This window comes from Centruroides vittatus, unplaced genomic scaffold (assembly GCF_030686945.1).
Source record: "Centruroides vittatus isolate TY-2023 unplaced genomic scaffold, ASM3068694v2 scaffold_861, whole genome shotgun sequence".
NCBI classification, from domain to species: domain Eukaryota; kingdom Metazoa; phylum Arthropoda; class Arachnida; order Scorpiones; family Buthidae; genus Centruroides; species Centruroides vittatus.
Window position 1 is genome coordinate 9,588,574 of NW_027122718.1, and position 19,765 is coordinate 9,608,338.

Genomic DNA, 19,765 nt, shown 5'->3' on the forward strand with positions numbered 1-19,765 from the left:
ACGCGTGGTTCAATAAATATTTGTTTAAATCACTGCTATGCCACCTTATTTTTCCTGATACCTTTAAACGTGTTAAGTGGGCCTTATTTGGACAAAGTACTGTACATTCCACCAATAGCCTTAGCATAGAACTAGAAAACACATACACATCATATTATATTATTAAATTACCTGATAATCTTCGCATATTATTTCGGAAGTTTTTCATTTTCTAAAATGAAACGAAGATTTAATTACTGACAAGTAATAATATTAAAAAAGTAAAATAATCCATAATTATATATTTTATTCAATAAATATAAAAATCATATTAAGAAAATAAGAACAGTAAACTTACCGAGTATAATATTTCTAAACACTGTAAAAATGTAATTTCTTAATAATTATCTATATATTATAGGGCTTGTTATTACTTTTTATAAAATTATGAATAATTTTAATTAAGCTGCAAGTATTTCATTTGTTAGTTTGCGGTGTTTATAAAGAAACATGCATATCTAAAATTTAGGATTCTACTTACACAATGGTGTTTATCTGTCGGTGGAGGACTCTAAAAATAAAATAAAATTTAAATAAATTTTATAAATAAACTCGTTTAATCTTTTCACAATAAGTACAAGTATAATATGCATTAATTAGTATATATGAAAACTCAATGTGAGAAATTATATAATAGATTAATGAATTGTAGGGTATTATATTGTTAGGTCATGTTATACCTGATAAATTGCTTTGTGTTTATTTAATTAATATAACTTTACAGTCTAAACTATCGTCTAGTATTGGAGATTTGGAGTAGAACTAATTACTGCAATTTGTCGAAGTTAATCAAGTCATAGAGGCAAATTGTTGCACATATGGTTCGAGGAGACAGAAGAAATTGCATGGTTGATAATTATTGCTGAGTAAATCGGATAATTCTTCTTAAAAATTAGTATAAGTTTTTTTAAAATAAATTGCTCGATTCATTGGGTTGCAATTTGAAATAAACCAGCAACGAGTTGCTCAACTTTCCCGGCAACATTTAATATTTTTGTGGCGCTATCCGTTATCATATTTTATTAAAAACACTTTTTATATTTTTAACTATTATAAAATAGCAAAAGCTTAATTTTGAGGGTAGGGATGGGTTTTATAAAAAATTATAAATGCTAATAACGAGTAAAATCGTCATTAAGTCCGACTCTACTGAAGATACACACGACCCCCATTATCTCCCCACCCCCTCGACCTTTAATCACCAAAATTTAACAGCATAGATCTTCCTAATAAATAAACCTCCTTGCAAAATTTCAGAAATTTTCTTCCAAAATCACAGGAGTTATTAAGCTTGAAACAAGGTGAACAAAACGTAAAAGAATAAGCAAACTAACATATATACAGACGAATAAACTTTTATATTTATACGTAACACAATGAAATGAAATTTCATTTGAACTTGGATTCACCTTTATTAATTTAATATCTGTAATAAAAATCACTTACTGTTGTTTCTAAATCCGTAGGTACAGTTGTGGGTTCGTCAGTTGGTTCTGGTTCGGTCGTGAATTCATCAGTATAATCGGGAGTAGGTATATCCTAAATATTAAATAAGATATGTGAAATTTATGTGTTACGTGTGAAGAAACGACGAAATTTAACGACACCCGCACAGATGGAATGCTACCACAAACAAACAAAATTTCATTTTTATTTATTATTATATGCTTCTCATTTATCCTTTTATAATTGTATAATATAATTATTTATGCTAATTGATAATTTTTATTTATATAATATTTTGAATAAATTACAGTAGAATTCAGGATCACGGTTAATCGAAACTCTACTGTAATTATTAGATAAACTTTGAACTTAAAGAAGTGACTAATGAAAAAAGTTTGTTAAATTTTAAATAAAAGTGATCTTTTATGAATTTCAGTTAAAAATTTAATATTTATTCGAAAAATAATAAAATCATACCGTCTGGCCACGTGAAGAATCTAAAGAAGAAAGCTTAAATTAAAAATGAAATACGTGGTAAAATTTAATGAAATTTTTATCTAAAATTATCTAAAAAATTGGATAAACAGTCGAATTATATGTCTTGTAAATTCTTAACTTCGTATAATTATATTTAAAAAGGTTTAAATAATAGCTTAATCTATTTATATTTGTTTTATACTAATATATAAAGCGTGAATGTTTGTTTGTTTGCTAGAGATAATCTCGGATTCTATTGAATCAATTTTTAAAATTCTTTCGCTATTGAAAAGCTTATTCCTTTCAGATGAACATAGAATATATATATTTTTCATATTAAAAAAGGAAAATGTACGAGAATGATGTTTTTACCGCGGTGTTTGTCTCGCACTGTAGTTTGTCCGCACCATTCAACGCAAAGCCCCCTTCGCCACCCGATGTGCTTTATTATCTTAAATTTTCGGTTTCGGTTTTGATTCGTGCAGTTCGGGTAGTTCCTTACTTATTTATAACAATACTTTTATGTTATTAGATACACTATAAGGAGCGAATTTATTTCTCTTAGATAAAACTAAACTTTAGTAAGAAGAACTATAGTATTTTTGTATATTCATTGTTTTAGTATTAAACCTATCGTACTATACTACTTCCTACAGATTTCATTTCTCTTACAAACTCCCAAACCCTTTGATCGATCTGGACCAAATTTCTCATAGTTACTCCGGTACCCTACGGGAAATATGGACTATCATAAAACCAGGACTCATCTCTCCTTCCCCCTGATTTCATCTCTCACAAATTGCCAAATCCATTCCCTGATTTGCACCAAATTTTGTATAGTTACTCCCTGACACCCTGCGGGAAGCATACGATTTCTTATAACGAGGACAACCAACCCTCACCCCGAATTCCTGGGCATTCTTTGCTAGTATAATATACATTATTATTTTTTACTTTATTATCGTAAATATATTTGTAGTATTAAATGACACCCCTTTTATAATAAATATTATTTTAAATATATTTTATGTATTTTTTACTAATATAATTTACGAAAATAATAATTTGTTTATATTTCACTTACCTGAAATTATAACTACAATAATAAAAGAATATAATGTTATGAATTTCATACCGAATCTTTGATAAAAGAAGTAAATGTAACTAATGTCTTAGCTGAAAAGAATAAAAATGAATATACAATAGCTAATTCGTAATAGATCCAATACAAAACTTCCTGTTTACTTGTTATTGTAGATTTATTTTAAGCACATGTTTTTCCTAAATATGCCTGAATAAATATTTAGCACCATGAAATTTAAAATTAGAATTAATAGAAGAAAATTAAGTTTATAAACAGTTGTTTCTTTTACAGTCGAAAGCATTCTTAAACAGTAATGCGAATAATTTAAAATATTGTTTTCTTTTTTTGTATATTAAATTAAAAAATTATTATATTATAAAAATATTGTCAGCGATTTTATAATTTTTATTAAGTTTTCCTTATTAATTTTTTAAATCAGTTTTTGCATTAATTTACATGAAAACTATTGAGCATGCAACAATTTTCTTCTAAACTTATCGTCTTATATTGAAATTATAAAATTAAACTAAAATTATACTAATGAATATAGACATAAATACAGTATATAATATCATACACTTTCGTATTGCAGAAATATTATTAAAATTGATATTTTAAAAGACGAATTCACTAAACAGTTTTTTTTTTCATTTCTTTTCTAAAGGGGATTGAATTTACTTAAATATTGTTTAGTGAAATTCACCATTTATATCTGTTTCTTGTAATTTTGGTGAACTATCTTGGGATTTACGCTTTGAACAATTTACTACTTTCATCAAATAAATCTTGACTTTTTTCTTATAAAAAAACGATAGAAAATTACTTCAGTTTTCGGTGTGGAAACATCAAATTGGCAATTTTGTTTTTCATTTTATCTCTAGCTTGTTTATGAAGATGATACAAGCATTAAGTGATAATTTATTTATTGCTCTTCTGGAATAAAGAATTATATTAGATAACTAAATAGACTTATAATTGAAAAAACTTCCCTCATAGTTTAATATAGTTTTGTGTAGAATAATAACGAAAATGATGTTTTTAGAGTATTACAAGTATCATTTACAATATGTTTATTATAGAGAAAATAATTTTTTAAATGTTTTTAATAGTTTTAAAAGACACTTTTTTAAAATTTTAAATATAAATACGTTCAAATGATTAAAAATCTGATATTTTGATCAGTAATTTATAGATTGTGTCATTTCTCACTGGTTGAACGAACGTATTGTACGTGTGAAAATTGAGGATAAACACTTGTAGAACGTAAGAAATCGCAAATTTTATGTAAAAATTAAATATTTTTCGTTACAAAATAAGAAAGAAATGATTTATCACCAATTTAAAACATATATAAATGATAATACGTTAATTATTATTGAGCTTTGAAAACATAAAATTTATTATCTATAAGAGAAAAAATATTTATCCATTCTAAAAGAGTATTGAATTTATTACATATTTAATTAAAGTATTTTATAATAGAGAATTTTCATTAAAAACCACAATAGATTTTATACAGTCTTAATAATTTTTAACACTTATAAAACATAATTTTAATCCCTAATTTATTCCCAAGTTTTTGAATAAACTAATTTTAAGGTAGAAATAATCTCCTAGAATACAAAACTTTTTAAAATAGTAATAAAATAGGAAGGTGTTTAATTACTATTTAAGAACTATTTAAGTTTTTGAACCGCATAAAACAGTGTTGCACGTAATTCTAACAGAACATACAAACTTTTTTAAGTGTTCTTAAAAATTAACTCAATTGTAAGGACTCATTTATATTTGTAATAATAATATTTCAATTCAAATAAGAATTTTAGAAAAGTTTTAATAAAATGAATAATGTTTATTTGAAGAAAAAAACGTATTGAAAAATTGAAGGCATACACAACGAGGAATCACTTTATACTTTAACAACATTTATTCATATCTAATTTTTACAAATGCGTTGACTCAATGATACTCATTAGTTAAAACACACATGAAAATAAAAATTTAAAGATGTACAGTACATTTTATATTTTAGTAAAATTTAATACCAATATATCAATTTATTGTATGCTAATTGGACAATATATCAACATAAATACAAAGTAAAACATTCATGTATAGTACACTACTACACCACTAGTGGTATATGTACTGTACATGATTTGAGTGGTTATAAAATTAATGATTTAGTGTCACTTCAACTTCTCAATCTTTTAAAAATATTCTAAAAGATTATACATTATTAGTTTTTTTTATTACAACACATTCTGTATAACTATCAAATTAACATTACTTTACCACATCCAGTTTTGCTTACTTATTGACAATTCAGGCAATATTAGTATCAAAATAAACTTAGGTAGATCTATAAATTGTAAAAAAAAGTATACATAAATAATGCCATTACGTACTTTCATTATTATTAATAGTAATAATTTCAAAATGATGTCTCATTGTCAATGCTTAATCATATAGAGTGATTGCTTCCTATAAGTACTGTCCTATCAGGAAGCAGGTAATTAATTATAAAAGATGTTATTCCGTATCTCAGACAACTGTAAACCATGATTACTATTTATTAAGTCTTTATATTTTAACTTATAATTTAGTTTGCTGATAAGTTTATTATTAAAATCAACTAGGAAATTTCGTAATTTACAATTGCAATTAATTTCTACGTAAATTTCTTATTATTTCGCACTCTTAGAAATATTCTTTCTATAAAACTTCGTCTTTTGTTCTTTCTCTTTCTATCCGATTTTATTTTATCCTTCGATTCTGATGAATTATTAAGTCTTCTTCTATTAAAGAATGGAAACTTAATCCTTATGGTACCTGTACCTCTATTTTCTATTTGGAATAGAAAAACAGAGAATAATAATTATATGATAATAATTAGAAATAATAATAACTTATAATTACCTAAATACTTTCTCACATTGTCTCGGAATCTTTTCATTTCCTATAAAAAAAAAGATACGACAATTCTTCTTTAAAAATAATAAATAATTATCTTGAGATTCAATTCGTTACATAAATATTTTATTAAAAAATTAAAAGGATGACTTATTAATTACTGTAAAATATACTGTATTTATGACTATTAAAATATGATAATGTTTAAACAGTAAAACAGTTTATAAATTTCATTCAAGTATATTTAAAAAATGGACCAAAAGAAGAAACAAACTTACTGTAAATAAGATTTCTAGACACTGTAAACATATAATTTTTTAATTACTCATAAATTTTCAATATATAAGCACAGGTTGAAATTCTACTTACACAATGATGTTTATTTGTCTGTGGGGGACTCTGAAAATAAAAATAAAATTAAATAAATTCTATAAATAATTAATTATTCTTTTAATGTTTTCATAATCAATTGTTATATCTAACATTAAAAATAATAAGTACAACTAGTATACGCCACTAAATGACGACGTTAATTAAGTCCTACATAATCTATATTTTAATTCTGCATTAAAATAATATTTTACATGAATTTTGTTACAATTATTACAAACATATAACATAATTTAAATTTAAAAAAAAACTACTTTAATACTGTAATTTTACGTGTAGTTTTAAATTAAGCATAGCAATGAATTATTTTTTACAGTGTACCGATGTAACGAGACTAAAAACAATTATATTATGTTAATTTAAACAGATCTCATCTGTTTCCGAGGCAATACGAAACTAAAAATAGGTCATATTAATAAATATTATATTAGTGTCTATATAACTTGTTTTATACTTATACCATTTTAAGTTTGGTCCCTGATAATCTATATGTTATTCGTAATAAAGTCACTTACTGTTGTTGTTTCCACATCTGTAGGACCGGTTGTAGTTTCATCAGTTGGTTCTGGTTCAGTGGTGGGTTCATCGGTTGGTTCTGCTTGAGTAGTGGGTTCATCAGTTGGTTCTGCTTGAGTAGTAGGTTCATCAGTAGGTGGTTCAGTCGCAGGTTCGTCGGTATAATCAGTCTAAATAATTAAATTATTAAGATATTTGAAATTCTATTCGCCTATAATATGAATATTTAAATATTTATTCAGTAATATTTATGAAGTTAATTTGTTATAATTCAAATATAATAAAATCTTACCGTTTGGCCATATGAAAAATCTAAATTAAGCAAAATTTCTTATTATTACAAGAAATTTCATATATATAATAACATAATTTACGAAAATACATCATCTATTTGTATTTCACTTACCTGAAATGATAACAATAATAATAAATAAATATAATATTATAAATTTCATGCCAAATCTTTGCTAAAAGGAGTAAATGTAACTGATCTCTTAGCTGAAAAGAGTGAAATGAATGTAGAGCCCATTCGAAATTTGTACAGTACAAAACTTCCTGTTTACTTGCTATTGTAGATTCAATTTAAGCACATGTTTACCTAAATATGCCTGAATAAATATTTGGCACCATCAAATTAAAATTAGAAGTAATGGGAAAAAAAACCTTTTTAAATAGCCGGACTTTTTCGTAATGGTTAATTTCGAAAGTAAATTTTAGAATCGATATTGTGCTTTATCGTTAAGGAGAGTACAGTGGAGAAAAATACTATTATGAATTATAGGAATGACGTAATTTTGTACAAGAGGTATGTGTACATTAAACCCACTCATGACCCTCTGTATACTCCAACTTCATCAAATGACCTCTATGGTTATAAACTTTCAGCTTTTAGATCTCTAATTAGAAGGACCTTTATCTACTGCTCCAGCGTATATGACAGGTCACAGGAACTGGATAAAATTAGAAGCATTGCGGTATCATTAGGGTATGGAGCCAAAGTTATTGAAAAATTAATAAGGGCTTATACCGAATCTAAAAACAAGTTGACAAAGAGCGATAGCATAAAAATCGACAAAGTAACTAAGTTCACCTATAAGAAGAGCTTGGATGGCATTGTGAAGGAAGTTACAAGAACACACCGTTAATGTACAAATGAAACTAACATTGTGAATGTAAAAATTCTCCCCTTTCTTTTTGCATTTTCATTTCATTTGTATTTTATTTATATTCATTGTTTTTTTTAATCGTTTGATTACTGTAAACCATATACGCTTGTCAATGTTCCAGAATTTTAAACGTGGTGATGGCCTGTGGAGCAGGTCGAAAACGTTCGTTGATGTAATAAATTGTTTTCTCAGTGATTTAAGGTGTTATTGTGGTGATTAGTTAAATAAAATTTCATTCAATTGTGCTTTTTTACGGTGAGACGGAGAGAAGTGAAAGTTGAAGAGTAGTAACATTAATCATTTTCATTTAATCCAGTCGTAGAAATGTAGAAACTCTATATTCGTATACAGTATGTAAAGCAACGTTTATGGATTAAATTGAAAATTTTAAATAATTCAATCAAATATGATCGTTCCTTTGTGGAAAAATAAATGGACTGTGTTAACAATAGAAAATTGTTGCCTGTTTATAAGTAAATACAGTGGTGCCTCGTATAACGTACGCCTCGAATAACGGACGCTGCGAACAACGGACTTTCTGTTTGACCGTTACGTGACTCGAGCAACAGACTGGCTGCGAACAACGGACTTTCCGGCATAATTGGTGACTGCTCCATGGGTGCGTTCTTTAATAGCGGTCGCTCTGCGTCTCCGCTACTACGCTGCTGTTTGTAGGCATTTAGGAATGACGGTGTAAGAAAGAAAGCTGGCAGCGCTCGCACTATCGATAGTATCGTGATGGAGGAATCTATAATTCTAAAATATGAGCTTTTAAAGGCAAAAGAAGGGTCCCAATTGTAAAATTTAACCATAAAATGGATTATTTGTTGAAAGAGCATTCAAAATAGCCACGAAAAAATTAGAATTCCGGCTACCATTCGAAAAAAATTCGTAAAGACACTTACATCACGCGTGCGCTAACTTGCGCTTTCACAATTTCTAAATTCTCATTCATAAAACCACATAATAAACTCGGAAACGAAACTATCTGAGCCATGGAAGACGCCATGTTGCTTTCCACCGTAAACTACTGCTACAAGCGGCCGTTTTTGCCGTTCGACGGCGCGCACTCCCACCGGAATTTAGGAACGCGTTCCTCAGGAATTTTTAAACGGATGTCGCTCGCGCAGAGTTACGCGGAGGAATAAAAGAACGCACCCCATGTTCGTTTTTTTATGATACAGTACGGTTATTTTATGCTGCGAAACGAATTAGATGTTTTAACATGTATTTCTATGGGAAAATGCGTTTCGTATAACGGACGTTTTACTTAACGGACGTGCACCTGGAACGGATTAAGTACGTTATATGAGACACCACTGTAATATAATTTTCGGTATCTAAATATAAAAAATTCAGCAACGAGTTGCGTAACCCTCATTGCGATAGGAAGTAACATTGTGTGTGGTGCCATCTGTTACGAAATTTTACTTAAAAACGTTTAATATTATTATTATAAAATTACAGAAAGCTTAATTGTGAGAATAGAGTTTTATTTTTAAAAATTGTAAATGCTAATAACAAGTAAAATCTTCATTAAGTCCGACCCCACTCGACCCCTCTATCAATTCGTCTTTTTTACCTTTAACCACAAAAATTTATTAGCATCAATCCTCTTAATATACAAATTTCCTTGTAAAATTTCACAAATCTTCGATAAAACGCACAAGAATTATGTAGCTTCTAATTGGGTGAACAAAATCATTCTCCCCACACACTAACGTCCACACATAAAGTACCTCAACCCCAATTTTATTTTTTCTTTGCATTTCTTGATGTTTCAAGGTTTTAAAAATATAAAAATATTGGGAAGGTAATTTTTTGACCGATCGCCTCTGTTATGTATAACAGCTGGGAAACAGAAACAACCAAACACCTTAAGTTGCTGAGAAAATTTAATAAATAACAAACGTTTTCAGCCAAATCTGTTGGCCATTTAACCTATATATATTTTTTATATTTTTTTGTTATTTATATTTATTTTTCTTATATGTATATTTTATCCGTTATTTTATTTGTTTGTATTTAAATTTTTTGTTCCATTTTGTGTTTGCATTCGAATATGTTTAGCCTGATGATGGCCAACAGATTTGGCTGAAAACGTTTGTTATTTATTAAATTTTCTCAGCAACTTAAGGTGTTTGGTTGTTTCTGATTTAATTTTGCTGAGTGAGTTCACTTCAATGTTAACAGCTGGGAAAGTTAAACATTTAAATAGACATATATAATTATTTATATCTAGCAAAGAATGTCCTTTTTTCTCGATAAATCAGGGAAAGGGTTTACTTGTCTTTGTTATAGAGTAGCGTAGGGTGACAAGCATTTTTTGTCTTAGAATTAATGGACAACTGTGCACATATAACTCGTGTTTTGTGTTATTTCCATTGTTTTAAACCTCAATTACTTTTTCTTATTCCGAAATTCTTGCCTCTCGTTATAAACAACGATATTTATTCTTTTTATTCACACAATATTATCACATATAAAATTGGCAGTCGAAAAGTCTTCTAGATGACAGCGTCTAACCTTACAAAATGGTTCCACATATGGAATTTTGACGTATACACAATACTGTATACGTGTATACTGAAAAACATGATAGATTTTCTAAAATATAAGGTTTATAATTGTTTGCTATAATAGTAATTTAAATTAAAATAGCAACATAATCAGTAAATTATAATAAAAGATATGTTGTAGTTATTGTTTTCATTTTTGACTCCCTCTTGTGGTTACTATCTTTGTTTTAATTAAGTTCTATTCATTTGCAATTTAAAATATGTTTAATTTTTAATCCTTGTTCTTCTGCGTACATTTTTAATAATTTATTTACAATTTCCCGTGTGCATTTATTACTATTTTTACAAAATATTTGTTAATTTATCAATGCTTTACCAATACCAAATAACACATGTTCACATAAATTGCATTTAGTATATGACCTACATTTGTATCTAATGTTTTCTTATTCTTTTAAAATCGTCTTCGAATTATGAATCTTCTCATCTTTCTTCCTTTGGATTTTCTTGATTTATCCATTCCGAATCGCCGATTATCTATTATATAATTTGAAGTAAAAGAAAGGAAATCATAATACAAGTTATATGAAATCAAAACAAATTTATAATTGTAAATATTTAAAAGAATTATCAATAATTGTAAGCATTGTAACATTAATTTTAAGAGTAATGTTATGGAAATAAATTATATTCTAGTTTTTAAATGAATGGTTAAATCTTTGATTTTAATTTTATTTCATAGATATTACGAAATATTATTATTATTATTATTTTAATATTATTTATAATTTAATGTATATATATTATTACCAAGCATTCTTCGAAAATTATTCCTTAATTTCTGAAAAAATATAAGCTATATAAGAATAAAAGTATTTATATTTAATTAAATAATATAAAATCTCTTATATATAGTAAACATTAGTAGGTTAGGTGCCAAATTATGTTCTGCTGTTAATTAACATTTACCTGTTTAATTAATAATTAAGATAACTTGATTATAATCGTTTTGCTATCTGTTTGATAACAATTTACAGTCAAACCTGTTTTTATGCGGTCTTTTTTTATGCGATTTTTTATTTGTGTGGTATAGTCGGCGACTAGTCTCATGCATTTTGTCATGTCTCACGTTGACTTATTATAGCTAAATAAACTTATTATAGCATAAATGAACTTATTATAGCAATATTATTTCATGAATATGCGAAAAATGAAATACAGTAGAGCATCGATTATCCGACTCAATTGGGGACTGGAGTTGGTCGGATAACTGAAAAAACGGATAACCGAAAAGTATGAAAAAATACATTATTAGTATAATATATTAGTATATTAGTATATCCCATGTAATTAGTGTATTAGTATATCCAGTGATGATATTCGAAATATTTAACAAAGGGTTCGTTAGCAGAAAATTTTTCCCTGACAATCACCGACAAACAAAATGGAAGTTTTGGCTAGAAATAAATATAATACCTTTTCTTGCGATATATCTAATAATTGGTGGCGTATTTGGAACGTAACGAGCCCTGGGCGAAGACCAGGTAAAAATAGTATATTAGTGCTGTCGACCTTTTTTTTTTTTTTCTTGTTAGGCAGAGAAATTTTTTTCCCGAATGGCACTGCTGATAATAGACAGATGTCATCATCTCTCGAAATACAATATCCTTTTTATTTCGCTGTCCATAGCCCGACACGTATTCCGAAGCCATCTTGTATTATCTCGCGCGCGTGAGATTGTGGAATCTCTCTTATGACTGAATCTAGTTTCAAGAACTCTCTTGAATCGATCGCGATTAAACCTCGTTTCAATCGAGATTGAAACGGTAGAGAGAGATTGCACCAAGACATAGTCCTCGACCTTGCTCACAATCTAGATTGAAATGCTCGGTGAGAACGGGGTATAAGGCTCTAGTTTAGTAGTATTACAGAGTATGTATATTACGTATATTTTAATATATTTTTTTAAAAAAACAAAACCACTGAGAAATGTTCCGTGTGTTTAACAAGGTTCGGAAAACTGAAAATTTTAACAACGGGTTCTGCCGAACCTGTGCAAACCCGCTGAATATCACCACTGAGTATATCGCTATTAACCTACTTCGCGCTGAATTATCATCGATGTTGAGCTTAACAATTAAAAAATAATAATAATAATCGTCGCTATTGTATCGTTGAAAATTATTTCTTTATTTTGCACAAAATAAATACTGGCCTCCCTTTCATGGTCGAGCCAGTGTTACCAGCCAAAACACGCAAAAATTTAACAAAAATAATATTAAATTTGCCAAGACATAGCTAAATATTGTAGCACCACATCACTAGCCGACATTTGAATTTGCCGACTAGAACGCGGTCGGGTTATAACCGATGTGACCGTTGATCGGGAATCGGATAATCGATGCTCTGCTGTAATTTATTTTTTAAGTCAACAAAGCACCACCTGGACAAAAATATGTAAAACACGATAGACAAGACGATGCAGTCAAGTGCTGACATCTGTTGTCAATAAATTCTACGTCTGTTTTAATTACGTTAATTAAACCTTCAAAGTGCTTTCACATTCCTGGACTATAAAGATAAGATTCATTTCAAAGCGTAAATTGAAGGTAAATATACTGTATTATTTACGTATTTTCTAAATCAGATTCCAAAAGGTTTGGCGGATTCCAACTATATAGCTGCCAAGCCTCGTCATGATTTCGTTTAAAAAAGCAATTCCTAGTTATTTCGTACGGTTTTGAGTTATTTTCTATGTGAGACTTTTTTATGCGGTCCCTATTGACCGCATAAAAAATATTGTTTTAATTGTGTTGCGAAAACTATTTTTTATAGCCACTCGTGAAGTTTCGTGCGATTTTTTTATGCGTTTTTTTATGCGGTCCCTATCCGCCGCATAAAAACAGGTTTGACTGTATTAACAATTAATTAAATTTAATCTTTATAATCATATAAATTTCGTTTTTCCTTCTAAATTATATTATACTAATATACTTACTTTTTTAAACATATTTAAATAATTTATTTATAGAAACTTTAAAAATTCAATACATGAAAAATAAACATACCATCATTGTTCTCATTAATCTCGTAAAACACTATAAAAACATAATTTTATAATATTTTTATTAATAATTGTTTCAAAGTTTATGTGATTTTTATGGTTTCATATACAGTGATGCCTCGTACTTCGAACTTAATTCATTCCAGGACATCGCTCGAACTTCGAATCGTTCGAAGTCCGAAGTAATTTTTCCACAAATAATGGAAAGTGAATTAATTCATTTTCCGACCCCGGGACAATACTCATTTCGATAAACTTAAAACTGCAAATACATATTATTTAATGTAAAATAAGACAATTACATGCTCTAATTTTGCTTGAATAAAATTGAGTTGAAATGTCTTCAGATAAAAAGCATATCCTGCATGCTACTGTTTATGAATTTTGGAAAGGATATAACGCCGTAAAAATTTATGGAAAAAATAAGAAGAAATTATTAAAAAATTGACGAAAATTACACAATGTATTGTACATAATAAAACATACAAATGAGAGACAAATTTTCGACGAATTTACCGTTCGAAGTATGAGGCACCACTGTATTTAAAATATAAGTCTAAATGCCAACTTAATAAATATTAATCTACATTAAATATGAACCTATTTTGAAAACTACTACTTACACATTCATGCATATTTGGAGGAGGCTAAAGAAATAAATTTTATTACTTAACTATTCAATTAATTAAATCTTGTTTTATGTAGTAATAAGCTATTAACCAATTCTTAATTTGATCTAAAGTTAGGCAGTTAGGCCACGATCCTGTACCAGGTTTAATAATTATAAATTAAATTTGAATTTAACCAGGACATCGCGCGACTTTGTCGTATCGCGATAGAATAGAGGCGGAGCCGGAAGGAAAGAAACGATCCCTGCCAGAGCCATAACTAGGGTATGGCCAACATTCTCAACATTCACTCCCGCCATAGGCGCCGATTTAATAAAGGCGCGAACGAGAAGGTTTTGGAATAATATGTATTCGAAATTAATAACACAAAAAAACTTCTATAATTATATTTATATAGTGTTTATTATCTGTAATTTCTACGAACATATATTTCAGAAATAAACCACCATTTTTATTTTTATTTAATAACAAAAATTAAAAAGACGCGCCATTTTTATTCTTGGCCATAGGCGTCCAAAATCGTAGTTACGGCACTGATTCCTGCACGTGTTAGGCACAGAGGGGGCGATCCTTGTACAGTATCCTTAGGCACAAAAGAGGCTATCCTCAAGCAGAGAAAGCTTCAAGTGTGATGCTTGTTAGCTCATTTGTCATAACCCATTGGATGTTTGCGATATCTTTACGAAACGACCTTTTTACTTGCTTTTTCACTCGCGGAAACAAGAAAAAATCACACTTTTCTGACAGAGTTGAAACTGAAAGGGACGTTTCGTCAAGATATCGCAGACATCCAACAGGCTGTGACAAATGAGCTAACAATAGGGTTTCTCATTTCCCGGTCTTTTGCTTGTCTCGGGATTCGGGGATAAAAGTGAACTGTTTCCCGGGTTCCGGGAAATCCCGGGACAAAATTAATTATTTTTAAGATATACAAAATATCATGAAATTAAATGATATAATTGTTTTTCATTTTTTAAAGTAATTTAATACGTTCTGTAACCTCCAAAATCATACTAATAATGCTGTGTAAGATATATATTAAAAAATGCTTTTGAATTGAGTTTTGAGTTGAAAATTTAAAAAAAAAATAAAAAAAATCAGATCGAACTTCTAACTTAGAAGGTAATTTTTGTTTTTGTTTTTTTTAAATAAAATATTGTAAATTTTTATAAGATTTTAAAAAGCAAAGATGGTCAATACTCCGATCACTCAATCTAATTCTTATTTTAGTAATAAAAAGTCTTGCTACCGAGAATGCCTTTTCCGATTCAATTGATGTGATTGGAATCGTGTTTAATGCATTTAAGAGAAGACAGTTGTTATGGTTTTTCACTTGTAGCCTGGAAGATTTCTAGTTCATTTTCGAGATTATAGTACTTTTTTTTTAACTCTTTCCGCCCTGTGGGCACTAAGAGGGCCTCTTTTAGTAGGCCCATTATGGGTTCGGCCAGGCCCACAATGGGGCGACCGGGTGGTGAGGGACAGGACTCGAAATATCCGAACGGACCACCCCCCGAAAAATTCCTGGGGATTATTCGACCCGTTCGGATTTGACCCCGGGTCTCCCAGAGCGGTAGGCTGCCACCTTGACCTCTCGGCCATCCGGCCGTTGAGATTATAGTACTGTACTTCTCTTGTTCTCTAGTATTTTTGATTTGTCTACCTCGACTGCTTTAATAGAAACATCATAGCCCAATAATTCGGCAGTTCGTTTGTCTTTAATAATCAGGTTATGAAGAAAAACTTCATACTTGCAGACTTCGTACTCGTTTGTATCCTTGCCCAATTTGCACAACTTGGCGTTACGCAGTTATTGAAGCTACTGGGCATGGTTAAAAATGAAGACAGCATAAGCACACTTATTCCAGATATTACTGGTAAAGAATTTTGAGAGTCCTGCCACAAATAAGCTACGTATTGATTATTGATCATTTGTGACGTGCCATAAAGAAAAAAAAATTAAAAAAACTAATAAGTTTAAAATTAATAAATAAAAATTTATTCTGACAGATTATGAGTTAATTATACTTTCTATTTGCAAAATTTCCTCAACCTTAAAAAATAAGAAAAAAGTGAATTTTTAAGAAATTTGCGGGATTTCCCGGGATAAGAAAAATTTCCCGGGTTGAAAAAACAACCGGGATCCCGGGATCCCCTTTAAGAAACCCTAGCTAACAAGCATTACGTTTGAAGCTTTCTGTGCTTGCTTCCAAGACCTCCAGAAATGTTGGCAATTGTGTATATATAGCCAAGGGGACTACTTTGACAGGAGCTAGGATCATTACTTGGTAATTGCAATTTTCTAGTTTCTACGAGCTTTCTCCCGGAACTTTTCTGACAAAGGGTGTTGATAATAGAGGGAAAGTATGGCGGTCAGTCAAAAAATGACCTCCCCTAAAGATTCCTACATTTTCGGACTTACGGGACCTTTGAAACATCGAGAAATGCAAAACATTCAGTTTTTTTTTTTTCCTGTATGTATGGATATTAATGTGCGTGTGTTTGTGTGTGGCACGATTTTGTTTACCCTCTTTGAAGTTTAATAACGCCTGTGTTTTGGAAAATTTTTGAAATACTTATTTTCTGGGACTCTAGGAAAGAGCTGCAGGCTACCACGTGACTGTCACGTAAATATGTCACCTAAGTTATGAATTTCACATGAATTATTATGTAAACTATTCTCTTACGAAGTTATTGATGAATGAAAACTACTTGAAATCCTATTAAAAACAGGCGAAACCAGGTTGAAAATGTAGAACTCAACAGAAACATCTAAATAAAGTTACTTCACTGCATTAAACCTATTAGTTCGGCCATCCTGTGCCGAATTTGGACATAAATTTCTATTGTACGTTTTTCGGTTATACATCATTTTGCTCCTGTGCCGTAAGATACGTGATCCGCTGTATATTAAAAATGACTTTTCATTTTTCGGGCATTATGAACGAAGAAAATAAATACTGTAATTAATATTAAAGAATAACTTACACAAAATGAGGCAGAGTAAACGAGTTTATTTATCCTATTTTAATTTATTTAATTTATAATTATTATATATTGATGATAAAAATTACTTACCGTGGTTGCTGGCGAATCAACAGGTGGAGGGGGAGCATCAGGATAAGCATAATCGTCATAATCATCGGGCTCATCCTAAATTTTGAAATTTAAATACAGATAATGAAAACAGAACAGAAAAATACAGCCTTATTTAATCATATTTTAAAGTTTGTAATTAAAATTCTATATTATTTTTAAGCAAATTTATTATTCAGCTACCTAGTTAAAGGAACTATAAAAATATACGAAGTTAATTAACAATAGAATTAACTAAAAATATTGGATTACAATTTTACTATTAATATTAAAAAATAGAGGCATATTTATGCGAAATGTTAACTATAACTCGAATAAAATGCTCAGAGTTTTAAAACATTACTATTCAGACATCTTATACCTCTGAGAAATTATTAATTTAATTATGCAAACGTTTTCCACCTGTTCCACAGGTCATCTTCAAGCAATTTCTTACTTCTGGAATGTTATCTCGTGCAGGTTCGAATATATATGCGCACGATATTTCAAAATTTAAAAAAAAAAAAAAAAACCGTTGGAACATTCCATGTAAAATATAAAATATAAACAATAATAAAAACATTAATAAAATTGATTAAATAAACATATTGATCCGCTAAATAATAATTTAAGGGACGTAAACTAACATAATATATATCTATATTTTTATACGGGATGAGGATATGCTGTATGCTTGATTAAATGGGGTGTTTGTCAATCATGAATTTCCACGCAGTTGGCAAATTCGTTGCGTCTTTATAGTTCAAACATCTACCTGTTGTCCCTGATTTGTATATTTCAAATTTTTCCATGGTTAATGCTAACGATGGTGAGCGTACTTGTTGGATAACTTTGGCTTCATTCCAATTAATTACTGATCCCTCAGTTTGTGCCATTTTTGATAAGGTGGTAGTGCAGTGCCCTTTACTGATGTCATACATATGTTCTTTTAGTCTTTTGTTTAACGCCCTCCACATCAAACGATCCGCCCACTTACAAACTATCGGCGTTTAGGGCCATTATTAGAAGAGCATTTGCCTATTGCTCCAACGTGTATGACAGAATACAAGAGTTGAATAGAATTAGAACCATTGCAACAACCCTAGGATTTAAAAAGTCAATAGTCGAAAACCTAATAAACTCTTACATAACACCTAATAAAAAGAAACCGAAAGGGAATGCAAACGGGGAAATAACTAAATTCACGTACAGAGAAGGATTGTCCACGATAATGAAGGAAATAGCCAAATGTAAGAATGCAAAGCTGATTTATAAGCGCGCACCCACCATCTACAGTGCCCTCAGGAACGACAAAGATAGCACAAAAGCGGATGAATGCTCTGGGGTCTATAAAATCCCATACGAAAATGATCAATTGGACCTGAATATAGAATACATAGGAGTCACTAACAGAGGCTTAAACAAAAGACTAAAAGAACATATGTATGACATCAGTAAAGGGCACTGCACTACCATCTTATCAAAAATGGCACAAACTGAGGGATCAGTAATTAATTGGAATGAAGCCAAAGTTATCCAACAAGTACGCTCACCATCGTTAGCATTAACCATGGAAAAATTTGAAATATACAAATCAGGGACAACAGGTAGATGTTTGAACTATAAAGACGCAACGAATTTGCCAACTGCGTGGAAATTCATGATTGACAAACACCCCATTTAATCAAGCATACTTCATATCCTCATCCCGTATAAAAATATAGATATATATTATGTTAGTTTACGTCCCTTAAATTATTATTTAGCGGATCAATATGTTTATTTAATCAATTTTATTAATGTTTTTATTATTGTTTATATTTTATATTTTACATGGAATGTTCCAACGGTTTTTTTTTTTTTTAATTTTGAAATATCGTGCGCATATATATTCGAACCTGCACGAGATAACATTCCAGAAGTAAGCTTGAAGATGACCTGTGGAACAGGTGGAAAACGTTTGCATAATTAAATTAATTATTTCTCAGAGGTATAAGGTGTCTGAGTAGTAATGTTAACTATAACATTAAAATTAAATTATATATTTAAAAATTTTATATTTTAAACATAATCAAAGCATACCGTTTCCTGACAGTATATGAAATCTAAAGATGTTAATGTAATAAAATATTACTTTATATTTTAAATAAATGATTTTAATATAAAAAGTTATTATTAATTTAAAATTTAGATATTTCAAGTCTATAAAGTAATAAATATTTAATATTTCTCTTACCTAAAATTATTAAAATAAAGATAATAGCATATATTACTACATGCTTCATTTTAATTAATTTTCTTTTTATATTTTCTTCTGACTAACTGCAAATTACTTTACTGAACAGCAATGAAATATAACACTTATATGTAATATAAAGAATATATTATAATTACGTCACATTAAAATATTATATGATTGGTTATTTAGACTATTTAAAACACAGGAA

General features: G+C 29.3%; 1 protein-coding gene across 1 annotated transcript; it reads right to left on the reverse strand.

Annotated features, from left to right (window-relative positions):
- Positions 1–463: 463 nt before the first annotated feature.
- LOC136990161 (salivary glue protein Sgs-3-like) lies at positions 464–18,259 on the reverse strand. The gene is made up of 6 exons (XM_067288529.1): positions 18,158–18,259; positions 17,322–17,396; positions 14,238–14,261; positions 6,865–7,035; positions 1,486–1,578; positions 464–550 (listed from the first exon to the last, which is right to left on the reverse strand). The coding sequence occupies exons 1-6, from the start codon at positions 18,257–18,259 to the stop codon at positions 464–466; spliced, it is 552 nt and encodes a 183-aa protein (XP_067144630.1).
- Positions 18,260–19,765: the final 1,506 nt, after the last annotated feature.